The 19,620-nt window shown below is 28.4% G+C and overlaps 1 protein-coding gene across 1 annotated transcript in view; it reads right to left on the bottom strand.

Moving 5' to 3' along the window:
- LOC145332733 (uncharacterized) overlaps positions 1–19,620 on the bottom strand; it is a 79,342-nt gene that overhangs the window by 27,639 nt on the left and 32,083 nt on the right. The window contains exon 20 of the mRNA XM_080177777.1: positions 13,512–13,589. Within this exon, the coding sequence (XP_080033903.1) occupies positions 13,512–13,589 (78 nt within the window). The remainder of the gene's footprint in view (positions 1–13,511; positions 13,590–19,620) is intronic.

Here is a 19,620-nt window from a genome sequence, read left to right on the forward strand (position 1 = left end):
TTTGCGATCATTTAGAGAAAAACAAAAATGCTTATGTTTATGGAAATACTTTAGTAAGACTGCTAAATTTTTTGCTGGATATGTATAGCAAATGATATTTATTTATTTGTTTTGTACAATTTCATTCTTAAATGATGTAATTTCTGAAGATTTTAACAATTTTCCATATGTTAGTGTACCTGCATAGATATATTAATATTTGGTAACTGATTTTACAAAATTAATACAGGTTTTATATCTAATTGTAAACCAAGTTTGAAAATTTATTTCAAAAGAGATGTAGTACAACAAAATTTTTGTAGCATAAATTTAGTTTTTTTTTATGTGTAAGCAAAGAAAAGGGTGATTTTTCCTTAGTCTTATAAGTGCACAGATTGTTGTGGTATTTTCGTGAGAAATGGATCTTGGCATCCTTAATTAATTTATTTCTAACTTTTTTTTAATAAGTTAAAAGTATTGCTTAGTTTAACCCACTTGCCATTGACAAAAATTAATAATCTATATCTTAATTTCTTCATTGATGTGGGGCATTTTGTATGAGAAAAAAATATTTGGCGATTTTCAACATATTCTGCCTTAAAAAACGGTTTTTCCAAAATACCTATTTTAGAAGATTTTTGGATCATGACTAATTTAAAGTGTTTACAAAAATGCGTACATTTTTAAAAATCAAATAGTGAGGCTTGTGTTAATAGTAGAAAAATGTTATGCATATCGTTAGAATTGTCATATACTCTAGTTTTTAGGTGTTTAAGAACTATTCCTGTGCTACGTATAGTTTAGGAGCTACGTGGTAAAATGTTCCAACTTACTTAAAATTTTCATCATTTCTCACATTTTCCAATGTAGCTTCTATACTACAAATAGCCTGTATGTGTTACATATATTTCCAATATCTAGAGTTTATGGCAATTCTAACGGTATGCGTAACATTTTTCTACTATTAACACAAGCTGCGCAATTTGATTTTTAAAAATGTACGCATTTTTGCACACTCTTTAAATTAGTCATGATCCAAAAATCTTTCAAAAATAGGTACTTTGGAAAAACCGGTTTTTAAGGCAGAATTTGTTGAAAATCGCCAAATATTTTTTTCTCATACAAAATGCCCCACATCAATGAAGAAATTAAGATATAGATTATTAATTTCTGTCAATGGCAAGTGGGTTGAATAAAGCAATACTTTTAACTTATTAAAAAAAACACCCTGTATATGTATAGATGATTAAAATAAATGGATTAAATAAATTTGCAAAATGTTTCTACATGCATTTCTTTTATTGTGGTATTAGTGTGATTTGTATACATTCATTCAATTACTTTAGAAAGCATTGTTAAATGCTCCTCTGGTCAGATTAAATATAAATGTTCTGCTCTTAACTAACCCAAGGATTTAGAATATGCTTCTATATTAAGTGCAGTCAATAATTTTTTTTTGGTGGAATATTAGTGCAGCTACTGTAAAAAAGGTAGTTAAATAATAATTAGTTTATGAAAAAGTAATTTTATGGTAAAGATCCATTTGAATCACATTTGAAGTTTAAAAATTTGCTTAGAGTAAAATTTTCGTTTTGAAGACAACATTATTATATTTATAATATACGCAGCATTTATAACAACTTTAAAATCATCATTACGCAACAACCAGTGGACTGATTTTAGATTGGTCAACGGATTTGAATTTATTACGACCAGGACTATTTTTTTGCCACCTTGGACGACTAAGTCGGTCAAGGAATAGCCGGCTATGGTATTTTAAACTTTACTTCTATTTTATGCAATTATTATCATGTCTACAACTTTAAAATCATCGTTACGCAACAACCAGTGGACCAATTTTAGATTGGTCAACGGATTTGAATTTATTACGACCAGGACTATTTTTTTGCCACCTTGTACGACTAAATCGGCCAAGGAATAACCGGCTACGGTATTTTTAAACTTTACTTCTATTTTATACAATTATTATCATGTCTACAACTTTAAAATCATCGTTACGTGACAACCAGTGGACCAATTTTAGATTGGTCAACGGATTTGAATTTATTACAACAGGACTTTTTTTTGCCACCTTAGACGACTAAATCGGTTGAGGAATAGCCGAATACGATATTTTAAACTTAACATGAAGAAAATGTGGGCCGATTATTTTGATCGACCGAAGTCGGCCGATTTCCGGCCGGCCGATAACGAAAACAGCTTGCTAATACTGTTCCAATTTGGTTACACTTTTAAGGGAAGGTTTATAAATGTCTTAGGGTTGGCTTTAGGCTTTGTTCCTGACCTCCATCAGACTCCCCAATAGGATAAGGATCAAACAACTAATATTCTAATATTATAGCTTCTAAAATCCTTATTTCTGAACCAATTTAAAAAAATAAAGGTCTAGCAGCACAGTTATTGGACCTGGAAAACGATTAAAGCAATCGTTATATGCATGGATTGAATCATAACAAAGATATTAAAAACTGCATGAAGATTTAGGGTTGGCAGAGTTATAAAATTTCAAAAAAATTTCAGATCAAGGATATAAACTTTTCAGATAATTGGCAATTAAAATCCTTATTTGTATCATAAAAGGTAATAGCTGCACTATTATTCCAAATGTTATAGCCATTTTAGAGAATATTGACTGCACTTATTTTATATATTTACCACTAAAAGGGACCCTTCATCATTGCCTATTCCTCCTTTCAAACATAATACTATCATGTAAAAAAAATACTTTTACAATAGCTTTTTTATTTCATAATGAGCTATATTTGTCTATTCTATGAAGATTGAGGTTTGCCTTCAAATTGGGGAAGGCAGTTCAATATTTAAAGTACAAATTGTGAAGAGGTATACTTTGTACAGCCTTCCCTTATTCAAAGGCACCCCCTAAGCATCATAGACTAGACAATTAGGGCCAAGTATGAGAAATAAAATAGCCAATAATTTTTAAAGTTATTCATTGATATTACAATCACCAAAGAAGACCATCAGAGCTCCATTAAATCCACAAGCAATCAACATGGCTATGAGGTGAAAGGGCTTGCATTAATGTTTCCATTTTCCCATCATCAGTTGTTAGTTTAGTAATCAAATAATTCATTCATATGCAAATAAAAGGCTTCAGTATTGAAAAACAGCAGGAGGTACCCTAAAATCAGAAGAAATAAAGCATGTAAATGAGGTGCTCTTTTAAATCTTCGTGCTATCTATTGCTTTTAGAGGCAAAAATGCTTTCTGGTTAGAATCCATTTAATCATATCTGTCTAGTCTATTATGCTTTGTGGGTGCGTTTGAATAAGTGAAGGCTGTACAAACTATAAATTATCAAATTTTGTACTGTAAATATTAAATTACCTTCCCCTAGTGAAAGGCAACCCCAAATCATCATAGAATAGACAAATATAGCCAATTATGAAATAAAATAGCCATTATTAAAAAAGTATAAAAGTATTTTTTTACATGACAGTATTATGTTTGAGAGGATGAATAGGCAATGTTGAAGTGTCCCTTTTAGTGGTATAAATATAGAAGCATATTCTAAATCCTTGGGTTATTTAAAGTGATCGCGAAGCAAATTTTTCATATTGCATTTTTATTTACCTTTTCTTATCTTTTGAGCAATTTTCATTGAATAATGCCTTAAAAATTCCAGTAAGTTATAAATAAATTAATTAAGGATTGTGAGATCCATTTCTCACAAAAATATCACAACCATCTGTGCACTTATAAGCTTAAGGAAAAATCACCCTTTTCTTTGCTTTCACATTAAAACAATGAAATTTATACTACAAAAATTTTGTTGTACTACATCTCTGTTGAAATAAATTTTCAAACTTGGTTTACAATTAAATATAAAACCTGCATTAATTTCATAAAATCAGTTACCAAATATTGATATATCTATGCAGGTACACTAACATATGAAAAATTGTTGAAATCTTCAGAAATTACATCATTTAAGAATAAAATTGGGCAAAAAGAATAAACAAATATTATTTGCTATACATATCCAGCAAAAAAATTAGCAGTCTTACTAAAGGTTTCCATAAACAAAAGCAATCTTTTTTTTCTCCCAATCATCGGAAAAGAGTCAAATTTTTCTAAATACCTGCCTATATTTAAACCCAAGATATCCAAATTTTGTTTTTTATTAAATTTTTTTTTAAAGCCTTAAATTCATATTCCTACAATCAATATATGTAAGCTTCAATTAAACATTATCTAAATGAAAAATCCATATAAAATAAACATTCAGGGCCCATTATTTTTAAGTAGTTGTCTGTTTCATTCAATAGAGTTGGGGATTTAATCCAAAAAGGTCTTCAATTGAATCAAATCTGGATAATATATAAGTTGATTTTAATTAATTTTTTTCCATTAATATGACTGTTTCATTCACACATAGTTGGGTCTTTGAAACAAAAAGGTTGTTAATCATTGAAAATCTTGATAACATAGATGAAGCTTTTTAAGAACGTCCAAGCTATTTTATTTTTTTTTAGGGGGGGAGGAATTAAAAATTAAAATTTTTGGGATGCCTACAGCACCACCAAGTTAATTTTGGGGGGAGTAATCTTTATATCATAGAGACAGTGACTTCCAAGCTTTTTTTATTTGGAGGGGGGTAAAAATTAAAAATTTTGGGGATGCCACCCCTTTATCCTCCCCCTCTAGGACGTCCATGATGATATTAGTTAAAATCTCGACAACTTGGTTAAACAAGTTTATTAATTTATTGATTTATAATCATACAGATTTTGTTTAGAAACCCAACTTACGTTAGCTGTTCATGTTTCCCTCTTTCATTCTTCGTCCCCCCTCCTTACATGTCTTTGTACAATGTACAAATGGTACCAACAGATTTTGTTAAGTTAAAGTAATGAAACCAAACATTACTGAATATTGTAAAAGTGGCAGTCCCTTCAGTGTATTTTAAGTTGTAAGTTTGGACCAATACGGGACAATTTCAATAGCTATAATAGGTAAATAATTTTATTCCCATAACTGAAAAGATATTTTATTTCTATTTTTGTATATATTAATTGCTAACTGACTTGATTTAATATCTCAGGAACCATCTTAACATTGTGTTTAGGATTAAAATGAAAGCCTTGCTTTAATTATTGTACAGTACATTCCATGTTTTAAAGTTTAAACTTTAATACATTCAAGTCCTGTGGGGTTGATATGTATGTTTATGTGTGTTTGTATATTTGATTCAACCTGGCTGTACTCAAAAAACACCTTAGAAAACGCTTATAACAAAAACCTTTAATTAATTCATGTTTTAAAGATTGTTTCTTTTAAATATCTTCTATAGATTTTAGTTAATTAATTAAATATAATCTAAGCAAGAATTTTACCCCAAAATAAAAAAACCTTAATATCTGTAAAAACTTTCTCAATCGATAGTAAAAACTTTAAAATCCTCCAATTATGTGGGGGCCTATTCGTATTTTTAGCTCTGCAGTATGGTTCTAGAAGTGTCAGAGTATATTTTTTATGATTTTTTATGGAAGTTTGAAGCTTTTTTAGCAAATAGTAAATATTGAGATAGGATGAGGGTGCTATGTTCACAATTGAAAACTAGAAATCAGCTTACATTATACCCATATTTGGTAATATCTTTTCGATTATCGGTAAAAATTGTTTAATTTCCCCATAAAAAGAAATTACAGACTATTTTGGTTTGTTTAATATGCATGAAACAAAAGAATTTATTTTACTCTAAAGGACCTAGGAAATCTTCTGCAAATCCCTTATCCCTTATCCCTGATTGCATGTTTGTATAATATATTTGAGAAATTTTTTACGTAGATTTCTAAAATAATGTTGATTTAAAAAAAATTATTATTTCTATGTTTTTTTTAATCCAAAAATTTAATTGTCACATATTGACAAGTTTCCGCATTATGGAAAAAAAGCTATAGATATGTTTTGATTTAAACTGCTCTTCAGAACAAGTAGCAAAACTAATTATTACATGTGTTCTGAGATATTAAGAAATTTCAAAAAGTGCATTGAGAGAGAGAGACAGAGAGAGAATAGAAAAGGGGGAAAGGTGTAAGAGTTTTAGAGGGAGAAAGAGAAAGAAGGGGTGGAGTGTTCAAAATCTTATATTTTTATGTTCTTTTTTTCTGCTAGTGAAAAGGTAGCTTTGTAAATAAAAAAATATTTAGTGTATTTAAATACATTACATTAAAAAAACGTTATTTTATATATACACATATACTATATGAAGCTTGTTTTTTGACAAGAAAGTGAAAAAAAACCCGAGATAGAACACTCCCCTAACTTTCAACCCCCCCCCCCACCAACTAGGCAATCTACATGGTTTTATTTTGGAGATAATTTTTTTTTATCTAAATCTAAAAGTTTAAAAACTTTTATATTTTCATTCTTATTTTCCTTTTTTTACTGTATGTAATTTTTAACTGAATTTAAATAATAAAATTGCAAATCAAATCTACAAAATATCACCCCCTTCTGTAAGAAGGACAGAGAAAGAGAGAAATCAAGAGAAAGGAAGGGTGGGTAAAGGTTACGAAACTGAATGATATCCTGTGGATTAGAACTGGTTATGTTTTTGATTGTACAGGAGGAAAGATGACTATGATACGATGCGATAATTGGCTGAAATATTCTCCATACAATGGGTTTATTATTGTAAGATAAACAATCCTAATAAACTAATAAAGTTTTTAGACATCATAATTTCCTTAAACAACTTTTATCCGAAGCTAAATTCAAATATTTTAAGAAAGTTGTATTAATCAATTATTGCAAAAATACCTGTCAAATTGTTTACTCTCAATTAATTTTTTTTTGTGGTATGATTGTGTCTATGTATTATTCCTATTGGTCATATTAAGTGATTGGGGATTTAGATTTTAGACATCCTATCTTTAAAATCTCAGCGGTTTATATCGTAAAATATCTATAACTGTCCAGAGAGCGGAAAATAGTTAATTTTCTTTGATTAATTTTTTTGCTTAAAAAAAACATACAAATAAACAAAATTTTAAAAAATTAACACCATTTTTGAAATCTACATAAAAAATTCACAAATATATTGTAGAAACATATTACAGGGATAAGGGATACGGGATTTGCAAAAGATTTCCTAGGTCCTTTGCAAGTAAACTTCAACAAAAAGATTGATATTTGTCAATTTTGATAGGTTTTAAGATATGCATAATGAAACACAAAACACATACATGTTTTCAAGGGAATAAATTAAAATTTTTAAAGTTTGATTTATTTTTAAATAGGAAGTATTTAAGACTTAATTTTTAAAAAAGTACTCTTAAAAAACATAAATCTCTGACATATATCATATATATTCCAGCTTCTTAATCACTTTAAGAGCAGAACTTTTATGTATAATCTGACCAGAGGAGCATTTAACAATGCTTTCTAAATTAATACTTTCCATACTGAAGCCTTTTATTTGCATTCAAAAGAGGTATGAATGAATAAATTAATTACTAAAATACTAATTTATGATGGGGAAATGGGAACATCAATGCAAGCCCTTTCACCTCATATCAATGAAGAACTTTAAGAAATATTTAGACTATACATACTTTATTGTTTTACAATTCCACTATCAAAAGATTTTAATTGGATATCTATATTATTATTAATTAAATGATACACCCACCACCATTTTCATCCTGTTCTAAGAATCATTTTATTGAGGCACTTTGGCACTACATTGATAACAAAAAATTATACTGAATTTAACTGTGTAATACAAATACTACATCTTTCTAAAACCATTTGAGGGCCCCTTGAGTTGTGTTTCCATAATACATTATTTTAGACTAGTTCTGAATGCCTGTTATGTTAGTTGCACTAGAATAAGCTGAAAAATATATTTTTAGTCATTTGGTCCAACATTTTTAAACCTTAAAGGAAGCCTGCAAGAAATACCCCGCTTAAAGCCCGCCATGAGTAGACCCAATACCCAAAATTTGAAGCCTACAGCTTCAATAACAAAAAAGTTATAGACTTTTCAAAATGATTATTTTAGTACAATGAAAATTTTGAAAGATTTTGATTGCTCATAATGGAAATTTCAAAATTAATTTACGTCATCTGGAAGCTAAATTAAAACTAATCTTTGTCAGAATCTTAGACTGCCAGTAACTGATAACATTTTTACAATAAAAACACCCCTTTTTATAGTCAAAATGTCTTTAAAAAATTAGGTTTAAATTGCATTTGAAAGCATAAAATCATAGCGGGACATAATTAAACTAATGTAAGTAATACAGATGGTCAGCTGTGATTCGTTGTTCAGTGGACTTAGCATGGACTCAGACTTCTGATTGGCTGAAAATCCTAAAGGCTGACATTCTCACGCTACAGTACTCTCAATACAACGAAATTAAACTGAATTTTTTTTGATGATTTTGACTATATAGAAGAGTGTTTTTATTGTAAAAATGTTATCAGTTACTGGCATCCTAAAATTCAAATTCAAAAATAAGCTTATAATTTTCTTTCTAGGTGACGTATTTTAATAAAAAAAATTCTATAATTAGCAATGGAAAACTTTAAAAATTTTCATTGTATTAAAAATTTGATTTTGAAATGTCTATAACTTTTTTGTTTTTGTAGCTGGAGGCTTCAAATTTTTGGTAATGGGTCTAATCATGGCAGTCTTTCAGCAGTTAAAGCAGGGTATTACTTGCATGGTTCCTTTAATTGCAACTTTTTCAGTTATTAATAAGCAAAATTGATAACAATAGTATAAAAAGCAGATTTGTCTCTATTTTGTAAGTATGAATTTTATTAACTCCATCTGTGTTAAGAGAAATGCCAACAAATCTAAAAGTTTGTTAAGCACATAATTGTGTCAATGAATTTTTGTGCTACTGTAGCAAATTTAAAGATAGAGTTTTCAGGCACTTTTTTATCAAATTTAGCAAGATTTTTTCTTAATTCCAAGTAACTAAGTAATTCCAAATATATATCAAAATGTTAAAACTTACTTTAAAAAGTCAAGCAGTTTGGGCTCTTTATCTTTCACAGACAGAAATTGAGATAAAAAAAACCTGAGGGTGGGGGGGCGTTCAGCGCTCCCCCTCCCCCGACTGTTAAGGGTTAAAATACTAGCTATCAACAGCCAGCGATGGTAGCAAAATCAAGTTGCTTGCCCATTGAATAAAATCTTCTTTTACTTGAATGTACAATATTATAGAATGGACAACAAAATGTTCTACCAATAACACTAAATATTTTATTTGAAATGCTTTTTAAAAAACAAAAGAATGAATTTTACTTTTTCTTGAATTTTGATTCTTAGTAATAAAAGTTCTCATATTTGTTCTTCTCCCCTCCCCCTCTAACTTTGACAGCTCATAATAGTTAACTCATAAAACATAAGTAATTTAAGAAAATACACTTTTAGGGACAATTTCAAATCAAGATAACTTGCTTATTTATTAAGATATTGAAATGAAATAAAAGTGACTTGTTTTTAATTAAAGTGCACAGTAATAATGACATTATGTTAAACTTATTTTGTTCATATCTTTTTTATAAGTTAGGATTATGGGTGCTTGCTTTCATGTAAAGACCAGAGTGCTGAACCCCCCCCCCACCCCCCACTTAATTTTGTAAAAAATAAAAAATAAGGGGGGGGGGGTAGTTTTTTACTCCCCCCCCTTAATTTTGAAAAATCGAATATAAGGGTTGGGGTAGTTTTTTACCCCCCCCCCCTTAATTTTGAAGAAAATCAAAAATAAGGAGGGGGGTAGTTTTTTTCACTGTACAAAACGCCAGAAAGTTGAGTGAGGTAAATCAAGAAAATCCAGTATACCAGAGGGTAAAGGCAAGAGAAAGAGAGAGATGTATCTCTGCACAGGTAATCTGAAGGGGAATACATCAGAAGTGTTTTCATGGAGAAGGGGGGTTTGAGAGTTGGGGAAAGAGGGGTAAAAAGAGGGGGAAGGAGACAATTTCTTTACTTTTTAAAATAGCCTTCTTAGTTAGGGTCCAAATTTATTGATTGATGTATTATGGACAGGTAATCTTTAGGGGGATAAATCTTAAATGATTACATGGGGAAGGGGGGTTAGGAAGTGGGGGGAAATGAAGAAAAAGGGGAAAGGGAACACTTTCTTTAGTTTTCTTATTTATGGTCTGAATTTGTGATTGATGTATCTATGAACAGGTAATCTTTAGGGGGATACATCAGAAGTATGATCAGTTATCCTAACCTAACCTTATTACATGGATAACCATGCTTATGGGCATAATTTCCTTATTCATTGACTGATATAGAGGTAGATCAATTAGTAAAAAAAGTTAAAAAGGAAGAAATCAAAAACTAAAAAGTAAATATTTTTAATGCCATTCAAATCTTATTACTATAACTTTACCATCCAGAATAAGTGAAAACACAGCCACTTGTATTGCATGACAATATATTTTCTAACAAACAAAATTTAAATTTTCAAAGTGGGTTAATACTAGAACATATTACAGACCATTTACCTGTCTTTTTAGCACACACATGTGAGGGGAGGGAGGAAAGGGGTGATATAAGTGAAGATAAAGTCAGAAGTATGTCTAAGAAAAATATCAATATTTTTAAAGAAAAATTAGCAAAATTAAATAGGGACAGTGTTCTGAATTAAATTAGGCCGGAAGTAGCTTTCGAGTCATTTCAGATTAAAATAGAAAAGGAATTAAATGAAAGTTGTCCCTTCTCAAACAGAAGAAAAATCGAAAAAAACACCCCCCAAAATCCATGGATGACACAAGAACTACTTTCTATAGAAGACAAAAAGATATTTAAAAAACGCATTAAATGCCCTAATGAAACTAATTTTAACGATTGGAGGGACTTAAATCGGCTTTACCAAAATAAATTAAGGAAGGCAAAAAAAGATTATTATCACAATAAATTTCTAGAATTATTAAATGATATTAAGAAAACTTGGACTCTTATAAACTCAGTTATAAATGGAAGTCTATGAACTTCCCAAATGTATGCTTAATTTTCTAACACCATTGCAAAATACTAGATCAAAATGTCTTAGAGTAGAGAAGCCAAATTATAAAATCTATGAAACTTTCCCTTCAGTAAAAATCCCGAAAATTTGGAATAGTTGGTCAGGTGAGCTAAGATCATTAAATTCATCCAAAGCTGTTAAAAAATATGTAAAAAATAAGTGTATATCAAAGTACAAAACATTTCAATGCAGGGAGAGAAAGTGTTATCCCTGTGGAAAAACCTAAATATAATTTAAATATCGCAACCAGTTAGCTACTTTAATGCCATACCCTTTAAATAGCTAGTATTATTTTATATTATTTGTGAAATTTGTAAATATATAAAAAAAAATTAAATGAAAATTGGGCCGAAGGACAGTCAAGATTGACTTTAAAGGCCCTGTAGTACAGTTACCCTAATTATGTCAATGTAAATAAATATTTTTAAAATAATTGATGTAATTTAAAATGTATTAAATTATTTGTAAAATTAATATGTAATTCACTGCTAATAAATCATATCATATCATATCATTTTAGCAATTGATGTATCTCTGAACACACAGTTATGGAATCTCGACGACAAAGATTTTTTTATCCAATCTTGACAAGTGAGGTATTTTTGGAAAGAGGAATATATATAGAAAACGCCTATGAAAATTAGAAAATCCGCAGAAATCATATTTGCAAGTTATTTGCAAAATCTGCAATGTTAATTTGCAAAATTAATTTCATGCCATAAATGACTTATTTAAAAAGAAATCTTTTTATGGAATGAGTTTATCTATAAGTTTAGAACATAATTAAGGCAAAAAAATTTCTTTAGTGTTACTTTTTTCACCTTCTATATGAAAAAAGCAGTTTCTCACATTTTATGATAAAAAAGGGTATAGGAACAAAAAATATGTTTTTTCTTGATGTAAACACAACAATTGGCATAAAATCTATCATCCTAAATGTAAAAATCAGATATAGAATCCTTTTTAGAGCAAAAATAGTGCAAAAAGTAACCAAGACATTTTTGCAAAGTATGAAAATCTGAAGAAAATAGTTCTTTTTGATTTTGATATACATATCAGATAAATGTATATAAAATTAGTGATCAAAAACTATAAAACAAGTTATAACTTTTTCAATCCTATCATTGATTAAAATGCACTTTTAGGTTTACTTATTACCAAAGTAGCACATAAAAACTCTTTTTATTAAGTTATTAAACAAAATAAATTCAAATCAACAAATAGGCGTTTTTTATAATGCAGTAGACCATTTTGTAGTTGTTTTTTTGGCATTTATTTTGTTTAATTACATCATAAAAAGAGTTTTTATGCACTACTTCGGTAATTCTTAAACCTAAAAGTGCAATTTAATCAATGACAGTGTTGAAAAAACTTATAACATGTTTTATAGTTTTTAATCACTAATTTTATATACATTTATCTGATATGTATATCAAAAGCAAAAAGAACTATTTTCTTCAGATTTTCATACTTTGCAAAAATGTCTTGGTTACTTTTTGCACTATATTAGTTCTAAAAAGGATTCTATATCTGATTTTTACATTTAGGATGATAGATTTTATGAAAATTATTGTGTTTACATCAAGAAAAATCATATTTTTTGTTCCTATACCTTTTTTTTATCATAAAATGTGAGAAACTGCTTTTTTCATATATAAGGTGAAAAAAGTAACACTAAAAAATTTTTTTTTGCCCTAAGTATGTTCTAAACTTATAAATAAACACATTTCATAAAAAGATTTTTTCTAAATAAGTCATTTAAGGCATGAAATTAATTTTGCAAATTAGCATTGCAGATTTTCGCAAATAACTTGCAAATATGATTTCTGCGGATTTTCTAATTTTCATAGGCGTTTTCTATATATATTCCTCTTTCCAAAAATACCTCACTTGTCAAGATTGGATAAAAAAATCTTTGTCGTTGAGATTCCATAACTGTGAACAGGTAGTCTTAAGGGGAATATATCAGAAGTGTTTTCATGGGGACTGAGAGCTAAAGGGGAAAAAAGGGAAGGAAGGGGATAATTCCTTTACTTTTCACCATAGACTTGTTATTTATTGTCAAAATTTAGTGATTGATGTATTTTTGGACAGGTAATCTTTAGGGGAATACATATATTTTTTTGTTTTGTATTTACTACTTTTAGACAATAGATTTTACATAATACATTTTGTTTAAACCTTTTTCTTAATATTCTTTCAAAAGCTGTTCTATAGAATATACATTTTAAAATTTTCATAATTATATAATACTTCATCTATTATTCCCCTATGTATATAAAATAGATTGGCCTAATGTTCATATCTGATTTAAAGATAATCACAATTCGAGTAGTTTTTTTTATAGATAGGTGCACAAATTTAGATATTAGTTTAACTACAAATTAAGATAGTTGTGGCTGGGGTAAATATATTCTGTATATTATGTTAATGAAAATCAACTAACAAAGCATGATCTTATTTCATAAAAATAAATATAAATTGAATTACCACCATTAGCATTATTCAGAAGTTCTTTAGCAACATCTTGGTGCCCATTCTCTGATGCATACATCAGACTTGTCTTCCCTAGATATATATAAACAAGGATGTCAACATCCATAAGTAGCGAAGCACAAAAAATACGTACAAGTAGATTTAAAGTGTATTTATTAAAATCAAGAATAGATTTATTAGAGAAAATAAACACAACACTTTGTTTTATTTTGTATGATGAAGACGGTTAAAGTAAATTACATGCTAGATGCACATAACAATGTGAAAAAATATTTTGAAACTGTAAATGCATAAAAGTTTGAAATTGGATCAAAAATACCAAAGATATGGGGAAATATGTCAAAGATATAAAAATAGCCAAAAACCTGATATTATAAAACGCCAGAAATTTAATTTGAATATCTTTAACTGAAAATTTTTTGAAAATCGAACCATAAACACAAAAGATATAGAGAAAAATCTAAAAACTATAAAAATTAGATTAGATATTTATTTTATGACACACATAACAGATAATAATAATAACAGTATTATAATACAGGTATTAAATATTCATTTACAAACAATAAAATTGAATATGAATAAAAAATTAAGGACAGATCAATCAGATAATAATTAATATGTACAGTGTCAAAGGATTAAACAATCTCGTAAGAGGTAATATTGGATAGCCTTTGAAATAGATAATATACAAGTTTATGAAAAAAAAAGATTAGGAATATGAAACAACCGAAATTTACTAAAAGGATTAAAATTTCATACCACTGTGAAAAAATTAAGTCGTTTTTAAGGTACTAAAACGCACCAAAATAAAAATAAAAATGCCAGTATAGTATGAACAAAAATAGTAAGATCTTTAATTTGACACCTTACTTTTTAAATTCTGTTGAGAAATTATTGAAAAAAATAGATTTTTTAAATGTTGGTTTAATCAAAACTTTAAACATAAATATACTCTACCACAGGCATAAAAAATATGGGTTCGTGTATACTTTTCGAATCAGAAAAATATTACAAATCCATTGTAAGCAAAATTGAAAAAAAGTAAAAAAAAATTAGAAATAAAAATGGCCTAGCATATTATTTTGTACAGGCAACACTATTTTTACCCGCTCTTTACCCCCTTCCCAATTTTACCCCGAAAACAAGGTTTAGGATGGTTGCCTGTATAATATAATATAATAGTTTCATTTATTGTAGTTTATTTACTATTTTGTAAACTTTTTATTTCAATTTTGCTTAGAATCGATTTGTAATATTTTTCTGATTCTAAAAGTATATATGAACCCATATTTGTATGCCTGTGGTAGAATATATTTATGTTTAAAGTTTTGATTAAACCGAGGTTTAAAAAATCGATTTTAAAAAAAATTACTCAACAGAACTTAAAAAGTAAGGTGTCAAATTTAAGATCTTACTACTTTTGTTCATACTGGTATTTTTTTTCTTTTATTTTGTTGCGTTTTAGTACCTTAAAACCGACTTAATTATTTAAAAAAAAAACTTAAATTAATTTTACTTCAAAAATAAGAGGTCTACAAAAAAAAACAATTGCATATCTGAATTCTATGGAAATTTTTACATCTACTACTTACTAAAAGCACCGGCTAGCTATAAAAATAAAAGTTAATACACCTTCTTTAGAAAAATAAAAATGATTATAGATGAAGTATGGAGTTAAAGCTATTACTTAATTCAAATTTCTCAAAAGACATAAGCGGCATAAAATTCTATTACATGCGGTTACAATTCTATTTAGTAGGCACTTTTTAAGCTTGCTTATAAATTGCTTTTTAGTCAAACTATTTCTTATATTGTCAATTTCATTAAAATTATTCCATAGAGTTGATAAGGAACAGTAAGGTAGTCTTTCAACTAGAGAAATGCGAAAAGCTGGTATGGTTAGATTATCATCATAGCCAAAAACCTACAAAAAGGCAGTCTGACCGTCATGGTTGTTTTCTTCAAACAACAGGAAATTTAATTTTGATATCGTTAAATGAAAAAAAACTCGAAAATCGGACCAAAAACACCAAAGATATGGGGAAAAATCTGAAAAATATAAAAATAGCCAAAAACCTGCAAAAAGGCAGTCTGGCCGTAATCGTTGTTTTCTTCAAACGACGGGAAATTTAATTTTGATATCTTTAACTGAAAAAATTTTGAAAATCGGACCATAAACACCAAAGATATGGAGAAAATTTGGAAAATACAAATATAGCCTAAAACCTGCTAAAAAGCAGTCCGACCGCCATTGATGTTTTATAGTTAATTAAGCTCTTTAATGATGGGAATATTGTCAAAAAGTTTCAACCTTCTACCTTTTATAGGAGCCGAGAAAAACACGTTTCCCCCAATTCATTAATTACGGACAGACGGACATTTTGAATTATAGAGTTGCTTTGCTACTAATAAGGTTTAGTATACAGTTTTTATTTTTATTTACAAGAATATATAGATAGATGTATTGATTTTTGATAATGATATCATTAATCAATCATTTAGTACTTAGATATACAACAAGGATGACAACATCCATAAGTAGCGAAGCACAAAAAATCGTCGATGGTAATACGTACAGGTAGATTTAAAAGGTTTTTACTAAAATCAAGAATAGATTTATTGGATAAAATAAACATGAAACCTAGTTTTATTTTGCATGATGACGATGGTCAAAATGAATTATATTAAAGATACTCATAACAATGGGAAAAATTATTTTGATACTGATATCCCATAAAAGTTTGAAAATTGCATCAAAATAAACAAAGATATGGGGAAATATGTAAAACATATAAAAATAGCCAAAAACCTGATAAAAGGCAGTCTGGCCGTCATGGTTGTTTTATTAAAACGACAAAAAATTAATTTTTAAATCCCTAACTTAAAAAATTTGGAAAATCGGACCATATACACTGAAGATATGGAAAAAAGTGTTAAATATATAAAAATAGCCTAAAACCTGCTAAAAAGGCAGTCTGGCCGTCATGGTTAGTTTGTTTAAAAGACGGGAAATTTAATTTTGATATCTATAACTGAAAAATTTTGAAAATCGGACTATAAATACTGAAGATATGGAGAAAAATGTTAAATATATAAAAAACAGCCTAAAACCTGCTAAAAGGCAGTCTGGCCGTCATGATTGTTTTTTTTTTAAAAGACGGGAAATTTAATTTTGATATCTATAACTGAAAAAATTTTGAAAATCGGACCATAAACACTGAAGATATGGAGAAAAATGTGAAAAATATAAAAATAGCCTAAAACCTGCTAAAAAGGCAGTCTGGCCTTCATGGTTGTTTCCTTTAAACGACGGGAAATTTAATTTTGATATCTGTAACTGAAAAAATTTTGAAAATCGGACCATAAACACTGAAGATATGGAGAAAAATGTGAAAAATATAAAAATAGCCTAAAACCTGCTAAAAATCGGTCCGAACGCCAATGATGTTTTATAGTCAATTGTGCTCCTTAATGATGGGAATGTTGTCAAAAAATTTCAGCATTCTATCTTTTATAGGAGCTGAGTAAATCCCATTTCCCCCATAGCGTTACGGACGGACGGACGGACTGACTGACGGCCGGACGAACAAAGTGAATTATAGAGTAGCTTCGCTACTAAAAATAAAATATAACATGGAAGAAGTTTAGGTACTCCCAAGTAAGGAAATGTATACCTACAATTACGAGTAGAAAGATACTTTTATAGCCTGCTGAATGTCGGAAAATGTTCTTTGATTAAATTGACCGACACAAACACCAACATACATGTATATAAAGAACACACACAAAAAAATAGGATTACAATTTCATTAGAGGGGGGCAAGACCATTTTAAAGACCAGTCATTTTTTGTAATGTATTTAATATATATATACATATATATATATACATATATACATTTGATTTAACATAGAATGAATAACAACAAGTTATAGGTAATACACTGTGTTTCGTATTGATACTCTTCAGTTACAATAACATTTTGATACTGACAATAAAATCAAAATTCAAAAGTTTCAACGATTTTTACAAAAAAAACATTAGAGGATTTTTCATGACATAATTTAAATTACTTGGACTTGGCAGGGTTGAGTAATCTGTATTCCTTTCGGGCAGGGAAATTAGCTTTATGATCTTTAACTGTTAAAAATGCTTCAGCTCTGGTATATTCATCAACTCTGTCAGCTATATTTATCTTTGAGGCTAGTTTGGCTGCTTCTTTATTTACATTGTTAACATTAGCTTCATCTGATTTCTTGTAATCACTTGTGATGTTGTTTTTCAGGACACTTTTATATTCATTTGGTGAGATAGAATATAAATTTCTGGTTTTATCTGATTCAATGATGATGTCCTTTGAATCTTTGATTGATTTGTATGTTTCTTGTAATGATGATTGGAATTCATTATTCACCTTTTTAAATTCTATAGATGTTATTAGTTTGTAGACATCATCTTCAAAAGGTTTCAGCTCATCAATCTGGGGTGCAGTGTTTGTTGTTTTAAAACCATAGTGGTTTTCTTGATTCACTGTATCACTTTTAATTGCAATTAACTTCCATCTCATTCTTTGAATAAGACTTTCAACTTTGGATATCATGATGGAATGGTACTGCTTTCGGTTTCCAAGAGGAATGTTTTTTAGTGAATGTTTAAAATGAAACTTTTTCATTTTGAGTTTCTATGTGTTGATTTTCCACGTAAAAGAGATCTCAACTGTAGGACCAGGAGAATACTTGCATCAAAAATACAGGTACGGAGAAAGTCAGAGTTCTCAACTTACTTCACTGCTAAGCTCAGAAAGGAGATATATATGATTTAACATAGAATGAATAACAAAAAGTTATAGATAATACACTGTGTTTCATATTGATACTCTTCAGTTACAATAACATTTTGATACTGACAATAAAATCAAAATTCAAAAGTTTCAACGATTTTTACAAAAAACATTAGAGGATTTTTCATGACATAATTTAAATTACAAATATTTTTTTTAAAAAATTACAAATATTATATGGATAGATAGATAGACAGTTTTTATTTCAAGGTATACTTATATAAAATAGGTTGGCCAATTAAGCATATATAAGCATAAGGTTTATAAAAGAAGATTTCAAAATATACAGGGCGTTTAAAAAAAACTGCGTTTTCCAAATTTGAGAAACAACCATTAGGAGTACAAAAAAAATAATTATATGTCAATATTCTCTATAAAAATATGCATCGAAATTGTTACAGGTGTTTTTTAATATCTCTGAAAATAATGATGCATTTTAAAGCATAAATATTTCAAAAGATGCGTATGATGCTTTTTTCTGGTAGAATTTTGTGCCTTAAGGTTGGTTTTCAAAAAATTATTAACTTGAAAACAACATCTTAATAAGGCCAATACAATTTTCTACCAATTACACTAAAAATTTCATTTAAAAATCCCTCACTGAAAACAAATATTCAGTTTTTCTTTTTGTATACTTAAGAAACATGACCTTAAAAATTGCTCATGTTCGTAAATCCCCACCCCTCATTTATTCCTATAATCCTTTAATTTGATTGACAGGTTAAGATATAAACTCATAATTTATCCATAATTTGTAATTAAATGCTTTAATAAAAAATTCAAACTTCAATAACTTTTTTGTCTTTAGAGATTTTTTTATCAAATAAAAAGGAGTTTTTTCTTTTTACTATAACCTACGTTATTAAAGAAGATTCTTTTACTGCAAATGCATCACAGTCAAGAAATGTGAAAAAATGACAAATTGCAGCTTATTAAAAATGCTTTTGTGAGGAGCTAAAAAGCATTTCACCTTTAAAACTCATTAAGGTACTTTTCTTATACCTTTTTCTAAATTAATATTGAAATTCTACGATTTTTTATACATATATAATAAAAGAGTTATTTTAATTTTTCTTGCACAACATTTTTCACATAAAGATTTTTGGAAACTATGTACCTGTCATAGAGGCCGTATTTTTAGAGATAATGAAAAACACCTGTTATAAATTTGATGTTTTTTTTTACAGAGAATAAGGATATATAATCGTTTTTTCTGTATTCCTTCTGGTTGTGTCAGAAAAAAAAGAAAACGCAGTTTTTT

This window comes from Acartia tonsa, chromosome 11, assembly GCF_053477335.1.
Source record: "Acartia tonsa isolate MP-2025a chromosome 11, ASM5347733v1, whole genome shotgun sequence".
Lineage (NCBI taxonomy): Eukaryota > Metazoa > Arthropoda > Copepoda > Calanoida > Acartiidae > Acartia > Acartia tonsa.